General features: G+C 37.7%; 1 protein-coding gene across 12 annotated transcripts in view; it reads right to left on the minus strand.

Moving 5' to 3' along the window:
* The window catches only part of NALCN (sodium leak channel, non-selective), a 228,977-nt gene that overhangs the window by 19,352 nt on the left and 195,640 nt on the right, over positions 1-13,985 (minus strand). For all 12 annotated transcript variants that reach the window (XM_030276727.4, XM_030276696.4, XM_030276731.4 and 9 more), the window contains 11 exons: positions 13,598-13,667; positions 12,297-12,388; positions 12,012-12,134; positions 9,618-9,674; positions 9,110-9,230; positions 8,877-9,008; positions 7,121-7,288; positions 5,846-5,950; positions 5,041-5,147; positions 2,984-3,104; positions 2,799-2,897 (listed from right to left, as the gene is read on the minus strand). In XM_030276727.4, coding sequence (XP_030132587.1) covers positions 2,799-2,897; positions 2,984-3,104; positions 5,041-5,147; positions 5,846-5,950; positions 7,121-7,288; positions 8,877-9,008; positions 9,110-9,230; positions 9,618-9,674; positions 12,012-12,134; positions 12,297-12,388; positions 13,598-13,667 — 1,195 coding nt within the window. The remainder of the gene's footprint in view (positions 1-2,798; positions 2,898-2,983; positions 3,105-5,040; positions 5,148-5,845; positions 5,951-7,120; positions 7,289-8,876; positions 9,009-9,109; positions 9,231-9,617; positions 9,675-12,011; positions 12,135-12,296; positions 12,389-13,597; positions 13,668-13,985) is intronic.

A 13,985-nucleotide genomic window follows, 5' to 3' on the forward strand; every position in this document is an offset into this window, starting at 1 on the left:
GGATTCTAGAGTTGCAAACACAAAGGAGACATTTTCAAGGTAAATGTCAAAATCCTGTCTCCCAGACACTTGGCTCCTCACTGAGCCACACTGAGCTGGGTGAGGGCTGGCATGATCTTCACCCTTACCTAGGCACTGGCCTGTGTAGATGCTGGAACTGTGGCTGGCTGTGCAACTGATAAGGTCAGGATTTCTCCCTCTTAGTGACCATGATCTCTTTATGGAGCTGTGTCCCTAGATGGTACCCTGGGAAGAGGTACCTTCCAACATAATGCGGACAAAGTGAAGATGTAAAGATGCTGACTACTCCTGTCAGGTCCAAACAGCACCATTCAGAAACACTTAGATTAAAAGGCAACACATTCACCCCAAGGAATGTGTCTGGTTTATATTCTTGGAGAGTCTTCACTGCAAACAAGACAAAAGGTCAGAAAAAGCTGGACTTTTGTAAAATCTAGTGGTGCCAAATTACTTTGCTGCTCAGAAACCGCCAGTTCCACAAGCAGGATCACCATAAAGTAACCACAGAGCAGAGCACTGTGAGCAAGTCTAGGGCTGGAGGAGCTGTGCTTGCATTTGGACTTCAGCTCAAAGCGATAGCTAATACCTGAGTCACATCTTCACTGCTGACTGAACTCCTTCCACTTGGGAGCTGTGACAAGCAGTAGTTTGGGACTGAAATGGGGTTGGGGGTTGGAATAATTTGGGCTATTGCTTTGTCACTGGGACAACCAAGGACAAAGCCCTGAGCTTGATGTGGTACTTCCCAGTCCAGCATTTCCACACTTGCAGTTACAACAACTCACATGAAAAACTAGAGTGTATCTGAAATGATTATAAATTTTTATTTTTAGAAAATTGTTTGTTCTCATGTAAAATAGTTTGTTCAGTAATTGCCCAACTCTGATCCTCATTAACAACTCCTGTAATTGAGAACTTCTGTTAGAATTCCTGTTCTAACCGTATATCAGCTGTGAATTTTCTAAAGAAAATATCTATTTTAAACACTAATACCTTGGTCAAGTAACTAGTTTTAAGAAAATGTGACTGAACCTCACACTGTGGATTGTTTTGCTCTCTACTTCCTGGGCTAGTTGCCAGCCATCTCTCTACATATTTTCTTTAGTTTCTGGACATTTCTTCACTCTACTTGAATATTAATTGGGCTGAAACTCTTGTCCACTTAACTAACATTAATCTTTTAAACTCAAATATGAAAACATTTTCTTTTCTCTATGGTAAATACATAAAAAGTAATGAGTACTCAAGGAAAAAGAAAGAAAAACAAACATTACATGCAGGTTACTAAGAAACAACTGAAGAAGATGAACCAGAAGAAATAAAAGATTTATACTTCAAGTATCATGTGAATTCTATAGAAATATTGCCTGATGTGTCTTTTCAGTGTAATTTACAGGGAACTGTTACTAGTGAGCAAGGACAAAAAGCATAAAGCTTCCTGTATTCATCCATGTATTGAAAGATTTGAAGGAAAGTAATATTGCACGACTGAACAAAAACTAACAAAAGCAAAAGCATTTATAAAAATCCAGTGGAGTTCTCATACTGCAGAAATTTCAGCTTTGTGAATTCACAGTCAAAATTTAGTTAATAAGAAAATAAATTATTTGTACATTGCTCCTTGTTCTCTAGAACAGATATATTTTAACAGGAAGGACAGCACTTCATCTTATCAAAATTACACCAATGTTATACAAACATAAAAATACCTTCAGAACAGTAAAGGTTTTAGGCTATTTATTTGGTTCAAAACATGACTGACCCCACTTCATGATGCCTTGCTTGCCCACATTAATGCACAGTAACATGCTGCTTGGCTCCCTTCTGGAAGGAGTTAAGTGGTTTCCCCGATGGACAAACTCAATGGTTGTGTTTCCTACCGGGCTTGGGTCAGGGCCAGAGCCAGCACCCAACTCCAGAACAAGCACACCAGGCTGCCACACATCTCCATGCCCCATAGCACGTAATCATCCTTTCCCTTCAGAGCCACGAGTGGTAAAAATATCATATCTCATTATTTTTGTGACTTTGAAGTGAAAGAGGAAAAAATTAATAATTTTGTCTCTATGCCTCAGAGGCACCACAAGAAGCTCAGAAAAACCCTTCAGATTAAGGTTGTGAAGTGTGCATGCAACAGTCCCATCCAGAGGATTCTACCTTTTTACAAGTGTAGACCTGAGCTGCTCTGAAGCAATTCCCTTGAGGTCAGGTTTTTCTGCTTTTCAGGGTAATCCAAAAAGTCCATGTGAACTTGCCTAGAACACTAGCTACCTTTTTATTTGAGTGATGGGCAATTATTTTTACAATATTCTCTGTGGTTTGTCAGGAAAAAGCCACACAGCTTTACTTTGGATCTGAAATACTGCAATGGCAGGGTTCTTAAGAGACCCCTTCACTGCAACATAGGCAAGCATAACACATCTTTTTATCAGCCATCACATGTATACCTACATCAAACTTAAGCAGCATCTGTAAATACATAGTGCTTTATGTTCAATCTCCATCTGGCAGCACAGCTGCACTAGAAATAAACTCTAACAGCTTTGATAGAGTGTGTGATGGATTGCTGTCATCACAGGCTTCAATTTTCTAATAAGTATGGATCAGGTGTATCTGAAGCCATATTTGCAGTCTTGCAAAATGTAAGATTGGGAAGCCAGTACTAAAGGCAGCCTTACCAGGAAATGTAGACAGTGTAATATCAGTTTCAGGTTTCTCAGAGCCAGTTCTACACTCAATAAATCCTCTCACTCAGAATAAATCACCTCATTTAGTACCTTGTTTTCATTAAAATTAGCGATGACAACTCCAACAAAAAGGGTCAGTCCAATCATGCAGCCAAGGAATACAAAAACATGGATGTAGATTCCATGGATCTGAATAGACAAAAATAAGATTAATAGTTAAAAAAACCCCCATAGTTATTTTTGTGGAATTCAAAGAGTCTGATGTGTTTCCTTACCGGCCCAACACGATGAATGATGACATCTCTGACTTCTACCCAGCCTTTTAAGGACAGAACTTCAAATAGTGCCAGCATTGCATTGCCCACATTATCAAAATTGAAATTCCGAGGATTTGCCCTGAAATGCAGTACACAAATAGGTGTAACCAGCAGTAAAGTTGTTCTATTTGTTACCTTGATTCTTCATAGTTTAACATTAAAATACTTTCCAAAGTTGGGGTGAAAGCCTCTGAAACATATCAAAGCTCCATATCAGGAATAAGAAAACAATAGCAACAGCAATAAATCTGGAAACATAATTTTTTAGATCCCTGTGTGTTTTATTTTGTTATTCAGAATCCGACTCACATCAATAAAGCTTATAACCTGTTCAAGGCTGGGCTGGATGGGGCTTTGAGCAACCTGGTGTAGTGAGAGGTGGCCCTGCTCACGGTGGTGGGGGGGGGCTTGAAACTAAATTAAGATTCTTTCCAACCCAAAACATTCTATGACTGTATGTTGCTGCATTTTAAAGCTTTTGCCAATGAAATAAGAAAAATACATCATTCATTAAAAATGTTGATCTGATGGCATTGGCCAGATTCTAAAATAAATTTACCTGCAGGAAATAATTCTCTAACCCACATAAAAGATTTAGACTCCATGGTCAGTGAGATTGTTAAGAAAATGCTGTTCCCTATTTCATTATCATGAAGACCTGATAGCATATAGAGGACAACACATCTTCATGGCTTTCCTATACCATGTGCTCTGATCTTTTTTATCAGTTGAGATTCAAGAGAAAGTTTCCAGCTGAACATTGAAAGTGCTCTCTTTGGGCTAGGTTAGCATGTTGCTCTTTCTCTACAATCCAAGCCAGATAATCCAAGTAGCCCAATGACTTTTCAATACTTTATAAGGTAAATAGTTGTAGTCCAGAAGAGTTATTAAGTATTTGGTGCTTCTTGAGTCCAACCATTCAGTGAAAAGAGAGTTCTCAGTTGTATAGTTCTTTTTAATGCAGTCCTTACACTGACATCTGGCACTTGAAAATTTGGCCTGACAGTCAAGAGGTGGTATAAATGCCTTTGTGTTAAAATATTTTTCTTCAATAACAAAACATTTCCCAAAGTTTACAGTTATGCTGATTAAGACAGTTTTTGCTTATTTCTGGACCAAGCTGAACAGGATTGAATTTGCTTACTTGGGGAAGAATTTCTCTGAAGCATACAGAAACAAAGACTTCTGCAGATGTCAGAGTTTTACTGACTGTTCAAATCACAGCACATTATTTCATTAGTGTAGGGTGGCTTTCAATCTACCACTGCTGGTACATTCTTTATCCACACACATGGCAAATTAAAATAATTGTGGCTGTTAAGCTGATTCTGCAAAATGCCAACCAAATAAAAACTAAAAACAATCAAAAAGAGTGAGTTTTGCCTGTTCAGGTATTGGGAAATATTAAACATATTAGAATACTAAAAAAATGCATACATTAGCTTTTAAATAAGTTTTATTGCACTTCTGCACCAGATAGACCACAAGGACTCCCTGCATGGGAAAACGAAAGAAATTGCTGGCTGGCATGGTAGATGGCCATAGAAGAGAAAGGCTGTTTTTAGACATGATATAATAATTTGTTTTTATGTGTAGCTGTAGGCAGGTTGATTTCTATTTCCTTTCCTTCCCATCTTTTCCTATTTATTCTTAGGTTCCTTTATTGCTTTATGGCTCTCAGGTTGCCTTGATAATAATACTAAAGAATAACTAAGTGATGATACTTTTCAAGAAAATAACTCCCACTGTAATAATAACCAAATCTAATCTAATTCCTATATAGGTTCAGTACCTAGAGGGTTTTTTCCTTCCTTTCTGGTTTATGAAATGGAGGCTAAGTCTGGAAAATTTCATATATCTGGCTTTTTACCAAATATGCCAGAATTTTTTCTCTTAGTATCACCTGAATTACAATAAAACCCCTCCATCAGTGATTTAATGTCATCACATTTGAGCCATTTTTTCTACACCAACAGTTGCATTTTTGAAGCATAGGCCAAAGTGTAGCAACTCACCAGACTCGTGGCACCCAAAATCCAGGCTTTTTCTCTCCAGGTCTTAACTTTAAATTGAGATTTTTGGAAACACTTACATTTATTCTGAAGATGCCATGACAATCCTCCTATAGTGAAATAAACCACAGCCTGAGATTAAACATAAGCCTGTGAGAGATGCCAACATGCCAGCATAAACAGAACATCTGCCATGATGGGAAATCAATATACAAAGAAATGAAGGGTTATTTTAGTCTGTGATTAATAGTTAGTCATGGACCTTTATGCAAATGAAAAATGCATCTTAGTAAGTGTTCCATATACTCCTTTCCTTCAGGACTGACAGTGCTTTTCAATTTGCAAGACTACATAGCCTTTTACATCTGTCCTAAAGACCACTGCTCTCTTTAGGTCATGATATTTCTCCAAATGGAGTAAGAAACACAGGTAACTTTCTCCATGCAACCCACATGGCATCCCCATTGATGTGGACCTCTAGCAGTCTAACCTGTTTTTCAGTTGTGGACCTAGGAATGCAAAGGTTATTTTCCATTATTAATTCCATGTGCCATCCAGTCCTTTGAAGGTAACATGACATTAATTTAAAAACTTTTTAAAAGACAGTCCTCAGTATTGGCACCTGCTTTAGTTTTTATAGAGAAACACATCCTTACCCTCATTTGCTGACCTCTTAATCACTTTTCCCTCCATCATCCTGCTTCTGAACAAGAAAGTGCCCAATACCTCTGATTGCCTCTCTTGCTTTCCCCAGCAGGCAAAAATGGCACTAGATACCATTATTTTGAAGCAGAAAAGCAGTTCTTACCCTAGAGATGATATGAGGGTCGTTGCATTTAGCCAGTTTTCCAGCAAACAGCTGTACTCCAAAGCTTGCGAAAACAAGCATTAACGTCAGCAAAAGAATAGAAACCTGCAAAGATGAAGTTTGACTTGTTAAACTCTTCTTCTGCAGACTTGAAAAAGGGGATCAGCTCTCTTGGTGAACTGCGGAGAGGATCATTTTGTGGTATAAACCTGGAGATACGGCTTTGGTGACAGACATTTGTTTCTTTAGGTTCTGGTCCAGTAACCAGGTACTGTGTTATATTAGTCTTATTTTTAACATAGGATCTAAGAATTGCAGATAAGGATAAAAGCTTTTATGCACTCAGTGTACCATCTCGCTAAATTCTGTATCCATAAGAATTGCCATTCACTTTTAAGGAACTGTTTGAGTACTTGCATATGTGCTGCTTCTGTTTTGCTGATTCAGGCTAATTAATCTAATTAAGCCATTGTTAGATATTTAATTCCAGGATAGCTCCAATAACGATAAGCATGAACAAATGAAGATGTAAATATCTATAATAGAATACAGTATTTATGAAATGCCAACTAGCTTTATACTTTTTGTCCTTGCTCTATCACTATCTGCAAATATTTTGTAGCTTAGTGTTTTATAATGACCTGACCTAATAAAGCCTTCTGTTAAGGAATAAGATGGCTGTTCATTAGGCTGACCAATACCACAGACGGTCCCAAGACAATAGATTATGTCTGATCAAGCAATCACAGACTCCATTGTTGTTCTTATTACTGTAAGTGTACGGCCGTGATCGTAATAATAACGACATAAAAATGAGATCCAGATCTGTGATGAACAGCTGTATTGTTTTCAGCTGCCTCTCAAAAAGCCTGAAGGTAGAGACCTGCAGTGCAGAAACCAGGTTTACTTTTGTTCTTGCAGAGTTTTCATACACTACTTCTCATATTCCTTGACTAGCCAGAACTGTCAAAAAGGGGTAGATTTTTTTCAATAGTCTTCCTATGTAATTATGACTAAAACTATGCTAAACAAATAGCCATTAGTTCCTTATAGTCATAATCATTAGTTTTTTAAAGAATTTTTACAACAGCTTTACTCAGTATGAGTTACTTATATTCTAATTTTTAGCCTCTTGTGTGGTCATATGCAGAGATACCACAATGAAAAGTAAACAGACAACAATGGTGAAAAGAATAGAAAACATGAATTTTATATCAAAATGTTATCTTATTAATCCTTCATAAATTTTCACAAGAAAAAAAAATTGGTACATACCAAAAAAATTTCCTTGAAGCCACTAAACAGCTCTCGCACCACTTTCCTCATCTGAGGGACCAGTTTGAAAATTCGAAGGGGTCGGAGGCAGCGGAGCACCATTAAGAGCTGAGCTCCGGATTTGGCAGGGACGTTCTGAGGCATCCAGCACAGGAATATCAAACTCACCTGGAGGTGACAGGACAGGAAGAGGCAAAGAAGGGTCAGCCTTACAATGTCTTACTTGGCATAGACACAGCACAGAAGGTCAATGAAGGTCCCTACCTTAAAATTAAAGGAGAGAATAAGGCAAAAGAGCATCTAATTTAGAAAAAGGGCTTAGATCTCTTATGTCCTGGCTTATTGTCCTAACTAATGGGCATCAGCTTGTGTTTGTCTCATCCTTTGACTCAAAATCCATTTTATATGCTTAATTAGATGGAATAGTTCCAAAAGGAGAAATCAATTTGGCTGACTCAAAACAGAGACACAAACTATTTTCTTGAAGCAGGCAGCATTATTACTCTCCTCCTTCTCATTTCAGAGATTCTATGCTGGAACTGAGAAATCCTCACCTGGAAAGTCTGTTAACAGTTTTCCTGACAGTTTATCCTACCATTCTGTTACAGGCATAAGTGGTTTTGTCACCATGTGGTTTCATTACACAAATGCTATGTTTTTGGAAGTGTTTTCAAACAGCATAGTTGTGTTGTGTAACCTGAACCATCTCTGACAAATTGTTCTTGATTTAACGTTTCCCAAGTGCTTCGTATTTTTTAAAAGCCAGTGTTATCATAGGGGGACAGAGGTGAGAGTGTGACAAAGAAGTAAGTGCACAAAAACTGGAGGATCAAGATGATATCAAAAATTATTTAAAACTTTATATAATTTGTTAGAGTGGAGTAACCACTCCACCGAATTTGTTCCTTCAGACAAGCAGAGGGATTCAGAGAGATTTCAAGAAACTAAAGCACACAGGAATTATGCATACTACAGTAGGAGTTTTGTACAAGTATGCATATTTTTATTTATGCTAACAATAGAATCTTTGATACAAATTGATCGTGACAAATTTTATGCAGCACATCTGCCTGGTGGATTAATCTCTGAAAGATTTAAACTATATCCATCAAAGCCATTTTTCTCAGTAATTTCTTCAGTAAGAAATACTTCATACTGTATTATACTGAGCACTGGTTTTGGAACATTCTATGGTGTTTACTGTCATATGTGAAGAGGAAATGGACACCCTACTCTTGTACTTTAATAGAATGCAAAAGATTTCCCAGAAACTCTTGAGAACTGTTGAGAAACTTTTTTTTTCTGAGAACCAATACCGATAGAGATAGGATATGGCTTTCTTTGTTTCCTTCTATAGCAACACCAGCAATAAAGATGTGCCTTCTGTCAAATGGTAAATGGTTTTGAAATACCTACAATAAAGCAGGAATACTCTTGAGAGGGTAAGAAGCTATTAATATCTACGAAACAAATAAAATTAAGATTCCCCTGCATAAAAATGCTGCAATGAGGTCAGAGTTCTCAAGTTTACTCTGAAGGAAAATCAGATCTGATACTTAAAACGTATCAACAAATAAATAATTAAAAGGGGCCATACAACAACCCCACACTAAATTGCCAGGTATTTATCACATCCATGTATCACTATTTGTATCAGGGTATAGAGACAAATTTCTTCACACTACTAACCATTTATATAACCAAATCTATCAGAGTTAAGAATGCCACAAAAACCTTCCATAAATAAAAAACTTACAAGATATATAAATATGTCCATAACTCCTCCAAAGTCCCTAATGACAGCTGTTGGAGTAAAGAACAAGCCATCTGCCATAATCTTCAGATTAAGCTCAATGCTCATGAATATTACAAAAACGTATTCAGCAATCTGAAAACAAAAGCAGAGAACAACTATAATTTAGGAACAGGCAGTGGAGAAAAGCAAGGTGACTATGATTCAGTAATTGTAAAATGATTCAGTGACAGTACCTGGAGTGTTGGAGCATGCATAACTCTTCTAAAAGGGGATTCAAACATCATGGAAATGCAGGAGCATATCGTAACAATGATCATGACCCAGTCCAGGTAAGTAACCAAACCCAGCAAGTCACTGCAAATGATACATAAGGAAATGCCATTACAGAAATGCCCAGAGTTCTGTGTGCTTGCTTTGTTCCTACACTACAGTTAAGTGCTTTCCTAAGAAAAATAAATTGAGTTGAGAAGTGTCAAAGATTTTAGTACTTCAGAAATTCATAGTAAAACTAGAGAAGTAGCATGCAAGTGAAGAAGAAAAGTCTGATTAAAAATCCTCTTCCAGTTCATTCTTCTCCCCAGACAACTCCATGGTAAGAAAAAACCTTTTGGGAAAAAAAAAAAAAAAAAAAAAGAGACATGCACATGTGCATGCACATTTACACACATCCATGCACGTGTGTGCACACACACTTATACTGCAGGCTTATGAGACCAAGCAAAGTTACTTTTCAGTGCTTACTAAAGCTGATGGTATTTGGTATTTTTCACAGCTCCAGTAACAGGATCTGTTTTAGAACTATAAAAAGAAGAAAAGATACAGTCATTTACATTTTATTTTAGTCAGCATTATAATTATACCATGCATCCATCAACTCCAAGTAATTTCTGTCCAAAATCAAGGCTCCATTTTAGTCTGTCTGTATTTTAAAAGTCTGTATAAGTTTCATTTAATTCTATGTAATTTCAGTCATATTATCAACACAGCAAGGATCACTTTAACTTATTGCATACCTGTAATTCCTCTAAGATTCTTTGAACTGACAAGTGGTTTTGGGTCTTGATTTTGTAAACAAGGACTTGATCTTGTAATTTTATTGGCAATAAGGGGGATAACCTGCTACTGAATTTTAGGTATCAAAATGCTCTTTACTTCAAAACTTCTTGGACCATGGGTGGGTGAGGCTCTGAGCAACCTGGCCTAGTGAAAAGTGTCCCTGTCCAAGGCAGTGGGGCTGGAACTAGATGGTCCTTAAGACCCCTTGCAACTGAAACCACTCTATGATTCTGTGATCATATGATATCCTCAGTTAACACACACACACACACACACACACACACACACACACACACACAATGGCTCCACCAGCCGTTAGGCAGACAAAGAGTGAGAACCACTCAGTAAGTAATATGCACATATCTAGGTGACATGAGTTAAGTTCCTGCTGCAGCAATTATTTATCAATTTCCTACAAAGCAGAATGACTGCTGCGGGAGAAGCTACAAGAATACTTTCCAGGAAGCCTCCCCTGACCCACTGGTTATAGGCACTTTTGCTTATCTTCCAGCTCCCGTAGGAAATCATGCCAAGACAGGATCTGCACTGACATATCCTATATTTCATTGGAGGGCTCTAGCCATTGGGATGTGAAATTGCCACTACTTCTTTGCTGAGCTTAAAGTGAAAAATGGACTGAACAGACTTGAGGAATTACCACCAGAGAGATTTCATGGTTATGAATTACAGGAATGCACCAGACATCCAAGGAGAATGAGAAACATCTTCCATGGCCAGGTTCACCCTTACACCAGTAAGCACCTACTGACTTAGGTGCCTTCCCACTGAAGCCACTGATTTTTGCTTCTTATACTCATACATCTCCCTGCATCGTACATAGCAGCATTCCTCAGCCTTTTTTTTATTAGAAGAAAATATATGTCCTATCAGTTTGAAAAAGATATCTAGAATATCTCACTTGATAAGCTAGATGGGACAACAAATAAAGCAGGGAGAATTTAAGTAAATGGAAAAAAAAAATGAATACGGTTCAAGAAAATCAGTTTATTCTTATAATTGCATTTTATTTAAACTGTTTTAATATAACTATCCTGTTACCATTGGGCACTTAGCAATGCTAAGAGGCACTGACAAATACTTGCTAAGTGGATTTGATTGACTGTGTTTTTGTTTTTTCTGTTTTAATTTGCAACTGCTTCATGGACCAGTGCACCACAATCAAGTTAGCAGTTGCATTGAAAAGTGGGGATGTAGCTCAAGGACATGTCTTTACTAAGGTGGCAGAAACTTGAATATAGGTATGGTTAAAACTGAGTATCTAACCATCCTGTCATGCCAACTATAAGTAATTTGTTGAAGGGCACAGAGAAAATCAATGGTAAAGCAGCTGCTGAAACCAGTTCTTCTAACTGCCAAGCTCATGGCCTTGAGCTATCTTCTGTCTTAAGACTGCTCTATGCAAGGTGACTTGCATTAACCCTTTAAAATCCTGGTGCCAGCAAGAGACAGAGGTTTAAAAGAAGAGTTGTGAGATGATTTTAAACAAAGCTGCTCCTACATGGATTTCTATCTGCCACACTCACATACACCTACAGCTTAGTTGCTGAGTCTTCCCAGTTTTCATTTGGGTTCAGCTTTTCTCCTTTTATCTCCCACAGCTGAACACCTCACCAGCCCATTCTGAGTCCCTTTTTATGGTGAGCAGAGGTGCAATTAATTCCTCTTCACCTTTTTCTGTTTTATGAGTAACTGTTGGTGTATAAAAACTTCTTGCCTTATGATGAGGAATAAGAAGAGAATAGCAAGCTGATTCCCAGATGTCTAAAAGTGGAAAACATTTCCTCTTTTCTCTCTTTGAGCCTTTCCTCTCAGCTCACACCTACAGTTTCCCCACATTCTTGTCCATCCCAGCATCACGGACTGCTCCAACATGTCTGCCCTAACAGCATTTTATTTCTTCCTTTCATCCAGCAGCAAGACTACACCATAGACACTGGCTGTCAGCTTGTGTGGTGACCACACTATATGCAGTTTTCCTTGGAAAAGGAAAGTTAGAGCTTGGCTGAGGACATGGAGGTAAGCACCTGTGGAACCCATGCTGCTATGAAATGAACTTACGCATTAAAGCGAGCCCGTACCACCACTCGGCAGAAGTTTCTGAATCTGTGCTCACGGCCAACTATGAAAAGGGGTTTATCAAAATATGGGTGATTCTCTCGCAGTTCCTCCTCCTGGACTTTCCTTTTGAAAGAAAATAATTTATTAAGTGTTACACATTATCCCTGGCAAAAATATCCCTTTCACTTTGTTCTTTTTTTTCATGTTGACTCTTAATACTTTTAACTTCATACAGGGAATAGTTAATACAGAAAATGTACACTCAGACTTTTAATTTTTAAATACCTTTTCATTTCCGCTTGTTCCTTTTTCTCTTGGATCATCTTTATCTCACTGTCTTCTCTCTGTGCATTTCTGTATCTCACTGTGTTGGAGTGCTAGAAGCAAAATTATTCCTTTTAATTGAGGTCTAAGGTTGTTATTCTTTAATGTTTCAGATGAAATCAAGGTATAGTATTTTAAATAGAAATATACAAATAAAAGATCTTTATTTCCAAATGTACTGCACATCAACTCAGTCAAGCATACTGCACAGTGTTTTCTATCTACAGCAAAGGCTCCTTATTTTCATCAAGGTTAATTTCAATTCTAATTTCATGCTTGAGGCTCTATCCAATCTAACTTTTAACTTTAAAAACAGAAGTCCTGTAAGACCAGCCAACCTCTCTGAACTGGAATGAATACAATCAAAGTTACTAAGGGCAAAGACTAAGGGAAATAAAAGGCTTTAGACACCCTTTCAGCTTCTCAAGCCTGCTGCATGGCTGCCAGGCTGCAAGGCATGCAGATCATACAGGTAGTAACTGCTGAGTGCAGGGACGAAGGAGGGAGGGAGAAAGGGAGGAAAGGAGGGAGAGAAGGAGGGAGGCAGGATGCTGTCTGAGCTCATGCAGTGGAGGGAACAAGCAGCATGACCATTCTGAGTTATGTGAGTCTTTGAAGCACTCCTGGTGGGGTAATGCTGGGGTTATCCTTACTGTTAGCTACAAGAAAAGCCACATCTGCTTTAGTTACCTTTATAGACTGAGATAGTTTTGAAATGGGTGACTAATATTGTATCTTGAAATTTCACTGCCACAGAGATCCACATAATATCATATGAATTTGTAGAAATGAAAATGCACTTAACTGCATGAAATTACACCACAGTGAAATCCATGATTACTACTCTCACTTTCAGTCTTTGTCCCTTTGTCTGACAGCTGCTGCTTGGAAAATATTGCTAAACTTCCATCAGAAATTTTGAACTGCTCTTTTTCCAGCCAGAGTGATTTGTATAATTCCAGAGTAACTCTTTTTAAGGTGTACTGGGTAGCATTGCTGTGTTCCTCATGCAGCGTCTACAGATTCAGTGAATCTATCTCAGCAAGTGTTCCAAAACCATAAGTCTATCAGTGGATAATTATTTTGAGGATAATTCTAATGCAGTTACAGCATTTGTCTTACAACTTCCTTTCAAGATTTGAAAAGACAAATTGCTAGCAAGTTCATAAATAGAATTAGTCTTACACAAGCATTTATTTGATAGTATATATTCTAATTTCTTATGTTCTCAAATTTAAACCAGCATTTCTATGAGGACTTACATCTTGAGTCAATGTTTCAAGAGATTTTCCTCTGCTGATTCGCTGGCTGTTTGAACCATGTCTCAGTGACCTGAAACAATCATAATCAATTTAACAATACATCTCAAGATGCAGTTTTGACCTTTATGAGGTGACCATTATAAAGCACTTCTCTCCAGCCAAACAATATCTCGAATGCTTATCATTTTTCTCTTGCTAACACCAGAAGCTTACATGCTCTTCAATTGTTTTCAATCTCATCAAACATAAGCCAATTTCTGTCCTTCTGATCTTTAAATTGATAGCTTTGTAGTTGGCAAAGGAAATGACATTTGAAATAAAAAGGCATTTTTCCATTTATACAGTACAATGAATTTCATTATGGTTACAATGAAGAATGTAGAATTCA

The sequence above is a fragment of the Taeniopygia guttata genome, chromosome 1 (genome assembly GCF_048771995.1).
Source record: "Taeniopygia guttata chromosome 1, bTaeGut7.mat, whole genome shotgun sequence".
In the NCBI taxonomy this organism is placed as follows: Eukaryota; Metazoa; Chordata; class Aves; order Passeriformes; family Estrildidae; genus Taeniopygia; species Taeniopygia guttata.